Here is a 13,315-nt window from a genome sequence, read left to right as displayed (position 1 = left end):
AATGTTTTCAATTGTTTCAGCAATGAGCTTCCCTCCACCATGAGGTCAGCACAGATGTTTATTGAGGGCTGCACAATGTTTAGTAGCATTTGTAATTACTCAAATAATAAAGATGACTGTGTCTATACGCAACAGACCTTGGAAATGTCCAAGCTTGGGCTGATAAGTGACATGTAACATTCATACCGTATAAATGCCTGGCAGTCACCATCTCAAATGAAAGAATCTAACTAACTATTTCCCCTTAACATTCAAAGGCATTACCTTTCCTGAATTCATAAATATCAACATGCTGAATGTTACCACTGGCCAGAACTGATCCAGCAAATATATACACCATAGGTCCAAGACCAGAAGGCCAAAAATGGAAAAGCCACTTTCAGCCAAGGAGGACATGATAATGACTTGCCACTTAGTTCAGAGATGACCCACAAATAGTTGTTTTTCTGTTGTGCAAGTCTTTAGTAACTATTTCTCCTTTGAACCTGCATTTTGTGTTCTTCCTAAGTAATCAACTTTCATCAAAATAGTAAATCAAGAGTGACATTTCAGTAATTTACCTCAGATGACCCTCGATGGACTTTCAAAAAAAAAACTGGCTAACCTATTAACATCTTAAAGTAATTCCAGACTGCCATCGCCAGTTCTGATTTTTGGATTCCATCTTAAAAGCAAGAACATTGATACACTGGCATCTTCAGTTGTTTTCCATTGACGTTGCTGCTCTTTTTATCCTTTTTGAATCAGTCTCTTCTTCTGTGCCTGAAAGCACAGCTGTGCTGCAAAATATTCCCTTCACCACAAAGGGTGCGAAACAAATCCTTCTTCTGATTTAACTTTACTACAGCATTATCCTTACAAAGTTAGAATCCACAAACAGAGGCAGCAGGGAAATACGCCACAATTATTTAAGAAGGGCACAACATTCCAAGACGATCTATCTGCCCACAGGTGGTGAGAATAAGGACTGAGATTAGTTTAAACACTCAAACTGTCCATAACAGACTCAAACCGAAATTCTTCAGTCAGGTCCAGACTTTTCAAACCAAGGCAGTCTCTAAATATTTTGACAGAGGGCTAATAACTTGACCTAAAAGGCCAGCCATTTGTTAGCTGTCGAATCTGACTCATGAGAACTAAACCAAACCCAATTGCTATTTCAGCTGGGTCTCAAGTATTTCATAGTTATTTGCAAAGCTTGTGTTGACCATTATAAACCTTTTTATGTTTTCCACAGCAAGTTGCACTCAGTCCTCACTTGACTGTCCCTAAAGTACCATGAAAATAATCACTTCAATCAAAATTGCTTCAATCAAACAAAGGCTATTGATGTTTTGAAATTATCTGGCATTCTCTGTGGGCATTCACTCGAAGCAACACTTAACCCACCAACATAATGGTTAATTTCTTATCTGACACTACACTTGAGAATGAACGGAGCAGATAATTACAGCAAACTAGCCATAATTCTTCTCTCGAGTTCTGGAAGTAACATTTCAAGTAAAACAAGGCACTAATTCTGATCTCTGAACTTGGCTTATAAACTGAAATATCACATGATGTTTGGAGCCTCAGGATGTAGAAAACTAACTGACTAATAAGATAGAGAGAAAGAACACATTAAAAATAAAAGTTATCAATTACAGTGAAAAGCTTGAAAACATGGTGACTGCTGCCCTCTGCAGATCATTTCAACTAATGACCAACTTTTGTCCACTTAGCATTATATTACAAAAAGATTGAGATTATTAGTTTATTACCAGTATAAATGGAAGAAATTTTAAAATTAGTCAATAAATTTTGGTACAGGGTGCTAATTCGTTGACATCCACTTTGATTGGCCAAGGCATTACCAAATTCTTTGGTAATTCAAAAAAGGTCGATGGATTGAATATATTCTTTTGTTTTCCAATGATTATCTAACAATAATCAATTGGTTATCCTAATTGGTTGCTAGTGTAGCTTTAGTGCATTCAGGATTGATTGTTCAGCAAATATGGTCTTATCACAATCACATCAACAGTACATATTTTGCTTTTAAGCTTTGCAAATGCAGGATGGTTTCGCAGTTAATACCATTTTACTGTCCATTTCAATTCCTCCACTCCCTTTCCGGCATGACCATTCTTGGCCTCCACCATTGCCAAACGAACCACAGCGCAAATTAGAGGAACAACACCTCACCTTCCGCCTGGGCAGCCTACAGCCCGGAGGACTCAACACTGAGTTCTCCAACTTCAATAACCTCCGACCCCATCACCCGACTCCCTTCCCAGCCCCTCCCCATTCTTTCCACTGCTCCCTGTCACCAACCGGATTAATTCCTCCCATTGACCAACCAGGGCACGAAACATTGACTTCTCCACCTCCTGATGCTGCCTGGCTTGCTGTGTTCTTCCGGCCTCCAACCTGTCTATTTTGGATTCCAGCATCTGCAGTTTCTTTGGTCTCAAAACAACTGAAGAAACATGCTGTGTGATTTGATCCTTCTGTTCCTTTGAATATGTTCAAGCCATGTCAGAGAGGTCAAAGTATTGAGTACTGGAGTTGGGGGATCATGATGCGGCTGTACAGGACATGAGTTAGGCCGTTTGAATATCACAAGCAATTCTGGTCTCCTTCCTATCGGAAAGATGTTGTGAAACTTGAAAGGGTTCAGAAAAGATTTACAAGGATGTTGCCAGGGTTGGAGGATTTGAGCTATAGGGAGGGGTTGAATAGGCTGGAGCTGTTTTCCATGGAGCATTGGAGGCTGAGGGGGGAACCTTATAGGAGGTTTATAAAATCATGAGGTGTATGGATAGGATAAATAGACAAAGTCTTTTCCCTGGAGTGGGGGAGTCCAGGACTACACGGCATAGGTTTAGGGTGAGAGAGGAAAGATATAAAAGAGACCTAAGGGGTAACGTTTTCACACAGAGGGTGGTACGCGTATGGAATAAGCTGCTAGAGGAAGTGATGGAGGCTAGTACAATTGCAACATTTAAAAGGCATCTGGATGGGTATATGAATAGAAAGGGTTTGGAGGGATAGGGGCCAGGTGCTGGCAGGTGGGACTAGATTGGGTTGGGATATCTGGTCGGCATGGAAAAGTTGGATCGAAGGGTCTGTTTCCGTGCTGTATATTACTATGTGCACCTTGTAAAATATACAGGCATCACTAGAATTCTTTGACTTGTCCTGAAGAGGGCAAGCTGAAAAGCTTCAGTGATACTCAAGATTTGTATCAAAAGAGAAAATGAGCCCTTTTCCCATAGTACTGCAGATAGTAAATCAGAGTCAGTCACATAATTGTTCAGAGACAAAAACAGAAATTGTTGGTGAAACTCAGCAGGTCTGGCAGCATCTATAGAAAGAAAGCAGAGTTAACGTTTCATGTCCAGTGACTCAGAAGACATTTGGAAATGTTTGTGTAATGATTTGTAGCTCAGTGCCGGCTGTCATAATTGTGGGTATGTTTGCTGAGCTGGGAAGTTGATCTGATGTTTTCTCTCCTGGCTAGGTGACATCATCAGCGCTTTGGAGCCTCCTGTGAAGCGCTGATGTACTGCGTCTTTGGAATGTATTTAGTTCTATTCCTGCTGTTCCAGTTGTTTATTATAGTGGCCAGTATATTGGGTCTTGGTCTGTGTGTTTGTCGATGGAGTTCATAGATGAGTACCATGCTCCTAGAAATTCTCTGGCTGCCCACTGTTTAGCTTGTCCTAAGATTATTGTGTTGTCTCAGTTGCATTTGTGGTCTTTGTCACGTGTGCACGGCTACTGGGGCCAGGTGGTCGTGGAGTTTACTGGCTAGTTGGTGTTCAGGATCTGGTCAGTCTGTGTTACTTTTCTGTGCACTTTTGTGATGCATTCACCGTTCTGTATTCTTTCTACAATCACATCCAGGAATGGGAGTTGATTGTTGATTTCCTCCTCTCTCATAAATCTGGTCCCTGCGAGCATGATGTTGATAATCCAGCATATGTTTTCAATTTCTGTTCTCTTAATAATAAAAAAGCGTTGTCCATGTATCTGATCCAGAGTTTGGGTTGGATTTGAGGGAGCGCTGTTTGTTTCAGTCTTTGTTTCGCTGTTTCTGCTTTAGAGATGGGTGAACAGTGCTTTGGTGGATATATTTAATATATCACTAGCCACAGGTGAAGTGCCAGATGACTGAGCAAAAAATGATGGCAAAGGGTTATTTTTGTCATTGGAAACCTGCGACCAGTACTACATGATAGGGTTCAGTGCTGAAACCCTTGATATTTCTTATGTACATCACTGACTTGATGTGAATGTAGAAGTTGAATGAGTATGTTTTGGATGTCATGAATACTGGGGGTGTTGTTGATAGTGATGATAATGGTTTCAGGCTACAGTCTGATATCGATCAACTGGTAAATTGGACAGAGCAATGACAAACAGAATTTAATCTCAATAAGTACAAGGTGATGTATTTTGGGGGTTTGATAATGGAAGGATTTACACAATGAACATTTGCTTCCTAGAAAATACTGAGGACAAAGTGGCCTTGGAATGTAAGTTCATAGATCCCTGCAAGTGTCAGTACAAGCAGGCAGGGTGGTGAAGGCAGCATACCAGTTGTTTGCCTTCATTAGCCAGGGTATGGAATATAGGAGAAAGGAAGTCTTGTTACAACTTTATGAAACATTGACTAGGCCATAGATGGAATATTGTATGCTGGCACACTATCAGAAGGACATGATTGCACTGGAGGACGCAGAGGAGATTTACCAGGATGTTGCCCACGATGAAAAGTTTCAGTAATGAGGAGAGATTGGATAAACTGGGCTTAATTTCCTTGCAGCACAAGAGGTTGAAGGGCTGATAGAGGTATACAAAATTATGAGCAATGTAGACAGGGCAGATCATGTGAATCTCTTCTCTATGGCAGACGTGTCTAAGACCAGCGGGCATAATTTCAATGTGAGAAGTATGCAGTCTAGAGGAGGTCTGAAAAAACTTCTCTCACTCAGAATGGCACAAATATGAAACATGAAGCCTGAGAAGGTGGTGGAGGCTGATACTCTCGCAACAGGTAAGAAACTTCTGAATGAACATTTTAAAATGCCTGAACATAGGAGGCTACAGACCAAGTGTAAAGAAATTGGCCTAGTATAGTTTGGTGTCTATTGATCAGTACAGACATGGTCGGTCATAGGGCCTGCTTCTACGCTGTATGACTCAACTTAGAGGGTAAACTTGCAAGTAACATCAAGCTGGACAATCTTCCTTAAGTATATAAAAAGGAAGAGATAAGCCAAAGTGCACATAAGCTCCATAAAGTGAGAGACTGGGCAAACAGTAATGAGGAACCAGGAATTGGCAAAGGAGTTAAAAGAATACTTTGTATCAGTCTTCACAGTAGAAGACACTAAGTGCATTTCAAAATTACAAAATAATCATGAAACTGCAGGAAGGAATGGATGACAACCAAGCAGCAAACTAGTCTATGAAGGCAGTTCAGGAGCCCACTGTAGCCATTTGCCTGCAAAACAGATATGTCGCTTTGGATTTTGTTGGGGTAAATAGCCTCTCAGAGGAAAGTAGCAACAGCCTAATTCATTGCATCACAGTTAGCTCAACTAAACAGGAGGAACGTGTTGGTAGGCTATACCAATAGGGGATTCAATCATAAGGGGGGAATAATCAAATGTTTGTGGCTACAAATGAGACTCTAGAATAGAGTGTTGTCTCCCTGGTGCTTGGATCAAGGATGCCAGAGTAGCTACAGGACATTCTGGAGTGAGAAGGTGAACAGCCAGTGGTCAAGGTAAACATTGGTACCAACAATATGGGTAAAAGGAAGAGGTTCTAAAAGCAAAACATAGGAAATTAGGAAACTAAATGTAAAGTAGTACATCAAAGGTAGTGATCTCAGGATTGCTACCAGTGGCACATGCTAGTCAGAGTTGAAATAGCAGGATATAACAGGCGAATTCATGGTTGTAGAAATGGTTCAAGAAGGAAGTTATCAGATTTCTGGAACATTGAGACTGGATCTGGCAGGGGAGAGAGAGAGACCAGTACAAACTGGATAAACTGCACGTGGACAGGACTGGAACTGACATCCTCGCGGGGGTGTTTGCTCAAGCTGCTGGGGACAGTTGAAAATTAAAATAGCAGGGGAATGGGAACCTATACAGGGAAACAAAAAAGGATAGTAGGGGCCAAAATAAAAGAATGGGAAATAAAGTGATATGTGGAGAACTCAAAGGCAAGGATAAAACAGCCATGATGCAAAATAATTCAAACAATAATGGAGGTTGCATGCAGACGCCCAGAGACAGGTAATGCTTGGGAAAGCATTAAACAGGAAATGAGAGATGCAAGCAACAAATGCAACATTATAATTATGCCAGACTTTAGGCTGCATGTAGATTGGACAAATCAAATGAGTAACAACGCTGTAGAGAATTCCTGGAGTATGTTTGAAATGGTTTTCTGGATCAATACATCGAGGAATCAATTAGTGAAAAGGGCCACACTAGATTGGTACTGAATAACCAGATAGAATAATTGGCAACTGTGCTAAGCCTCTTGGGGAGAACTTTTCATTAAGATGGAGAGTGACATGGTTGATACTGAGACTAGAAGCCTGAATCTAAATAAATGAAACTGTAATGGTACAAGGCTTAAGCCAGCTATGGCACATTGGCTATGTTAGTTGAAGGGATGGCTGTTGATATGCAATGGCAAACATTTTTAAAGAGTGCTTGGAAGAATTGTAGCCATTGTTCATTCTTACTTGGCATAAAAATATAACAGTATGGGTAGCCCAGACATCGCTGAGAAGGGAATAGTATGAGATTCAAACAGGCATATGATTCGTCAAAAATAGCAGATCTGAGAAATAGGAGCAGTTTAGATTTCAGTAAAGGAAGGTGGGGTGAGGGGGGGAGGTGTAAGCTTGTGAGTAACATACAAACTGATTGTAAAAGCTTCTATAGGTATGTGAAGAGAGGAAGATTATTAAAGATAAACGTAGGATTTGTAGTGAGCTGCTAAGATGGATACAGAACTGGCTTGGTCAAAGAAGGTAGAAAGTAGAGGTGGAAGGGTGTCTTTCTGACCAGTGTGGTTCTATACAGATCAATGCTGGGACCCTTTCATACGAATGATGCGTAAGAGAACCTAGGTAGTCTGATTAGTAAGTTTGCGGATGACACAAAAGTTGAGGGAACTGCAGACAGTGAGGAGGATTGCCTAGGATACAGCAGGATATTTATAGGCTGGAGAAACAGCAGATGAAATTTAATCTAGAGAAATGTGAGGTTATGCATTTTGAAAGTTGTAATGTAGGAGGGAAGTATACACTAAATGGCAGAATCCTTAGAAGCATTCACATACAGAAGAATCCAGGTGTACAGGTCCACTAAAAGTAGCAACCTAATTGGATAAGGTGATCAAAAATGCATATGGCATGTTTGCCTTCATCAGTTAGGGCACAGAATATAAGAACTGGAAAGTCACATTGCAGCTGTATAAAACTTTACTAAGGTCACTTTTGGAATATTGCATACAGTTGTGGTCGCCACTCTACCAAAAGGACATGGAGGTATTGAAGGGTACAGAAAAGGTTTACTGGGATGTTACCTGGTTCAAGGGTATAAGCTACAAGAAGAGACTTGACCATCTTGACTTGTTGCACTTCGGAGGCTGAGGGACAACCTGATAGAGGTTTACAAAATTATGAGGGGCATGGATAGAGTCTTTTTCCCAGAAAAATTCTCAGAGATGAAATTAGGGACACATGTTTACAGTAAAAGGTGGAAAATTTAAAGGGGATGTGAGAGGCAAATTTCTTTTTACACATAGGGTGGTAAGTGTGTGGAATTTGTTGGCAGAGGTGGTGGTAGCAGGTGGTGATGGAGGTGGAAACCATTGTTTAAGAGACATCTTAAGATATGTGAATAGGCAAGGAATACTGGGATTTGGATTGGTTTTAGCTTGGAAAGGCATCATATGACAGCGCAGGCTTGGTGGGGCAAGAGTCTGTTCCTGTGCTGTGTACTCTCAGTACAACATGGTGTTTCACTTGGAGCTGGTATACTTGGTCACCACCTTTATCACCTCCAAAACAACATAGATTGTTAAGTAGTCAAGTGGGTATTTAGGTAGTTAAGTATATTCAAGGCAGATATAAACAAATTTTTAATCAGTAAGGAAATCAAAGATTATGAGGAAAGGTGGCTAAGCGGAAGTGAGGATTATCAGAGCAACCATGATCTCAATGAAAGGCTCAATGGGCTGAATGGTCTACTGCTGCTGCTCATCTATGGTCTTCCTCACATTTATCTTTTAGTTTCAGATGGCAGCTATTCAGGATTGTGGCATTCACACCTAGTCATCTAGGCATACATTTTGATTCTTACTTGTTCCATTACATCTTAATGGTAAGGTCCTAGGGAGTATTGCTGAACAAAGAAACCTTGGAGTGTAGGCTCATACTTCCTTGAAAGTGGAGTTGCAGGTAGAAAAGGAGAGTGAGGGTGGTGTTTGGTATGCTTTCCTTTATTGGTCAGAGCATTGAATATAGGAGTTGGGAGGTCATGTTGCGGCTGTACAGGCCATTGGTTAGGCCACTTTTGGAATACTGCATGCAATTCTGATCTCCTTCCTATTAGAAGGGCATTGTGAAACTTGAAAGGGTTCAGAAAAGATTTACAAGGATGTTGCCAGGGTTGGAAGATTTACCTAGAGGGAGAGGCTGATTAGGCTGGAGCTGTTTTCCCTGGAGCTTTGGAGGCTTGGGGGGAGTGGGGGGAGGGGGAGTGGGGGTGGGGGTTTATAAAATCATGAGGGGCATGGATATAATAAACAGACAAGATGGCACAGGTTCAGGGTGACAGGACAAAGATATAAAGGGGACCAAAGGAGCAACATTTTCATACAGAGGGTGGTACTTGTACAGAATGAGCTGAAAGAGGAAGTGGTGAAGACGGATAGAATTACTGCATTTTAAAGGCATCTGGATTGATATATGAATAAGAAGGTTTTAAAAGAGATATGGGCCAAGAGCTGGCAAATGGGACTAGATTAGGTTAGAATAACTGGTTGGTATGGACAAATTGGACCAAAGGGTCTGTTTCTGTGCTGTACATCTTTATGACTATGACTCTACCACACTTGTAGTCTTGCACAGTCCAATGCTTATGTCATTTAATTGCTCCTCCTTTTCACCCTATCACAAACGTTCTTTTTTGATTCAAACTACATGTATGCGTTCTAAACACAAAACACAGATGGATTCCACTAAATGTATGTCACATAAAATTTTAAAGCAATTAAGGATATCTTCCCGTTCCATGACAATGAGTTCATTCTGGTCCTCCAGTTCTCTGATTTTCTTTTCAAATGATTCATGTTCTGCCTTTAATCGTTCCACAGTTTCTTCTTTCTCTTCACTTACTCTAGGTGGGTAAAAACAGAAGAATTAGACTTTGCATTAACTGAAATGCTTGCAAACAGGCAAATTCAAAATAGAGGTAAGCTACTCAGCCTCTCCCTGAAACTCCACCATTTCATTAGATCATAGCTAATTTGATATGCTACATTCCTACCTGATAGGCTTTCACCACCTTGCTGATCAGGAATCTAGGTACTTCTGCCTTAAAAATATTCAAAGGCTACTTCCATCACCTTTGAGGAAGCTCTGAGTACATAACCTTCATTCATGCATTGTCTTCTATTTCAATGAAACTTTAGCTCTAGTTTCACTCTAAGTGTTTTCTGCTGCAATTACAATATAGAAGGTACAGATATCTGTTTTAATTCTTTATTTATCTCACGATGGCTTTAGTAAGAGAGGGCAGTAATTAAATGCTATTACAAACTTTGCTAATCATGCACAAGGACAAAACACAGTTTAACAACTGGAATTCAAATAGGTCCCAATCAGAAAAAGGATCAAGTTTCCTTGCTTGCCATTTCCTTCAACTAATTATTCCTTCCTGTTAGCATTCTTCCAGGTCAAAGATTACCACGTCACTTTTGTCAATATCTAAACATTGTAATGGATCCCATTACAATTGACAGCAACTCAATGCTATTTTCAAACATTTTCAAAACCAATTCAAGATTCACAAAACATTTTAAAGTAATAACAAAGCTTCTTCATTATTTCCTTATCAAAAATCACATGTTCACTTACGAAAAATCATTTGGACAAGGTACTAAATGGTAACAGCCACCAGTAAATGTTTGAAAATTGTTTACTTCCTGCTACCCTAGTGAAAAATAAGCAGAAAACAAAAATCTATATGCATAACCATCCCAGACTTCATTTTTCATGCATCAATGACAGATGCCACTTTAAAAAAGCAAAAAAACAGAACTGAATTTATCTACATATCCATTACCTGGTTAATTTTATTCTCGCAACCCAAATAAAGCCTGCAAAATACATCCACATAAAGCTGCAATAACACCAGAATATTTCAAGTATAAATTGAAATTAACTTTTCCATGAAGAAAACCATAGTCGTGACATAGTCTGCAATTTAGGAATTTGATAAATTCTAAAAATAACTTTCTCCAGTACATAACTGGACATGATGGCTATCAAACTTCTCAATAGGTCACAATATTATTGTTCTTAAAGGAAGGATATAAATGCATTCATATTACTTCAGAGAATGTTTGTTAGACTAATACCTGGAATAAGTAGTTTGTCTTATGAGCCAATGTTGAAGAGTCTTAGCTTGTATCTAGTGAATTTCAGAAAAGTAGGAAGTGATTTGATTGAAACACAAGATCCTTAATGGGCTTGAAAGGGCAGATGTGCAAAGGATGCTTCCGTTTGATGGAAAATCTAGAACTAAGGCTCCCATTTATTTGGGAAACAAACTTTCATAGGGTTTACAATAAGGTTCCACAAGATTAGCATGTAAAATTAAAGCACATGAATAGTGGAATGATTGGCAGACAGAAAAAGAGTATGGATAAACTTGCCTTCTTCCGAGTGGGATACCACAGGGATCAGTGCCAAGACCCCACCTATTCACAATGTATAATTATTATTATCTGAATGGTGAAAAGGGGAGGTACAATGAGACTTGGGGTGATTTCGTACCATCAATTCCAAGAGTTTCTACTTTAGTTAACTTCTCTCATATAGGACTTTATCAAATATCTTCTGGAAGTCCATATAAAAAATATCCATAGACATTCCCATGTCCACTACCTTAGTCACCTTTTCAAAACATTCAACGAGGTTTGTCAAGCATGAACTACGTGTCACCAATCCATGCTGGCTCTTCCTGATTAGGTAAAAATTTTCAAAGGTATTCCTATCCTATTTTAATTATAGATACCAACAATTTTCACACTAATATTAGGCTAACTGATTGGTAATTCTCTGCATTTCTTCTTTCACCCTTTTTAAACAAAAGAGGGACGTGTAATTTTCTAATCTTGAGGCCATTTATACAGCCAGAGAATGGTGTATCTGAGGAATTCTTTACCTTAAAAAGCGGTTCAGGCAAAACTTTGAATGTTTGTGAGAAGGAGTTAGAAACGGTTCCTAGGGCTAAAAGGTTCAAAGGATATGGGGAGAAAATGGGAACAAGGTATTGACTTGGACGATCAGCCATGATCACATTGAACAGAGGAGCTGGCTTAAAAAGTCCAATGGCTTACTCCTGCTTTTATTTTCTATGTTTCAGTGTAACAATTTAGGGCGGCACGGTGGCACAGTGGTTAGCACTGCTGCCTCACAGCGCCAGAGACCTGGGTTCAATTCCCGCCTCAGGCGACTGACTGTGCGGAGTTTGCACGTTCTCCCCGTGTCTGCGTGGGTTTCCTCCGGGTGCTCCGGTTTCCTCCCACAGTCCAAAGATGTGCAGGGTCAGGTGAATTGGCCATGCTAAAATTGCCCGTAGTGTTAGGTAAGGGGTAAATGTAGGGGTATGGTTGGGTTGCGCTTCGGCGGGGCGGTGTGGACTTGTTGGGCCAAAGGGCCTGTTTCCACACTGTAAGTAATCTAATCTAATCTAAAAAAAAATCAGATTAGCCATGATCTTATTAAATAGCGAAACATGCTCGAGGGATCATACTCCTGCATGTGTGCGCGTGCGTGCGCATGTTGGGGGGTGTAGAGACAATACAGCATTTTCATCAACTCAAAACTGTCTGCCAATCCCAAAACTGCTCCAGCATTTCTTTGCACTTGTACTTCAGCCCTAACTTTGTGGACAAATTTCAATGAAATTGGAGACAAAGGTAAGAAGAACTGATTACTTCTTGACCAAGATGTGGATCCAGATCCTAGACATTATCAAAGAGTTGGCTAAAATTGGGAGATACAGTGGATTCGCATTTTGTATTTAAAAGACTGTTGTGGATTGCTGTATTCAGAATGTTGTCATCTTGGAATATATGGATTACCTCAGCTATTGTGGGTAAAATTTGTCATAGCCATCAAAATGCGAGCAGTGTTTTATGAGCAAGTTGTTGAACATGGATTGGCCTCCACCTCAAGTGAAATGGATTCTCACCATAAAAATGGTTCTTAATATTTAGTTAATAGAACATCAATCAAGGAATTGTAACCAAGAGAGAAATAAAAGTAGTTTAAAGAAAGGCTATATTAAATAATAGCAAACATACTGCTACAATTCTAGGGGTAGCAATGGCTTAGTGGTATTATCACTGAACTGTTAATCCAAAGACCCAGGTAATGTTCTGGGGGCCTGGGTCTGAATCCTGCCATGGCAAAATTTAAAATTTGAATTCGATTAAAAAAAACTGGAATTGAGTGTCATGAATCCATTATCAATTGTCAGGAAAAACCCATCTGGCTTATTAAAGCTCTTTAGGGAAGGAAACTGCTATACTTACCTGGTCTGGAATACAGGCCACTCAAAACTAACAGCAATGTAGATGACTCTTTACTGCTCTCTGGGCATTTAGGGATGGGCGATAAATGCTGGCCCAGCCAGTGACACCCTCATTCCATGAATGATGTTTTAAAAATTCTGAACTAATGTTGTTATAGCTAGCCAATTTTCTTACATTAACTCAACCACAACTTTAACTACATACATCAGGGCATGATGTTACATGCAGTACCATATAATATTTTATGTTGATTATTCCAAACATTTTTAAAAGGTAGTTGGTCAATAAATATTTCAGATCCTATATATAAATGTCCATTCAGCCACTTGAACCTCCTCCTCGATTTGATAAGATCATGGTTGGTCTGATTGCGTCCTCAATACTAATATCCTATCTAGACCTGATACTCTTTCATTCTCTTGCAATCAAGAACCTATAAAACTTAAGAAGTTAAGGAGGAGATAGCAGAGCC

General features: G+C 39.9%; 1 protein-coding gene across 3 annotated transcripts in view; it reads right to left on the bottom strand.

Moving 5' to 3' along the window:
* The window catches only part of kiaa1328 (KIAA1328 ortholog), a 189,484-nt gene that overhangs the window by 129,810 nt on the left and 46,359 nt on the right, over window positions 1-13,315 (bottom strand). For all 3 annotated transcript variants that reach the window (XM_072572945.1, XM_072572928.1, XM_072572938.1), the window contains one exon: window positions 9,301-9,416. In XM_072572945.1, the coding sequence (XP_072429046.1) occupies window positions 9,301-9,416 (116 nt within the window). The remainder of the gene's footprint in view (window positions 1-9,300; window positions 9,417-13,315) is intronic.

This window comes from Chiloscyllium punctatum, chromosome 1, assembly GCF_047496795.1.
Source record: "Chiloscyllium punctatum isolate Juve2018m chromosome 1, sChiPun1.3, whole genome shotgun sequence".
Classification (NCBI taxonomy): Eukaryota; Metazoa; Chordata; class Chondrichthyes; order Orectolobiformes; family Hemiscylliidae; genus Chiloscyllium; species Chiloscyllium punctatum.
This window is presented reverse-complemented; position numbering and strand designations above follow the sequence as displayed.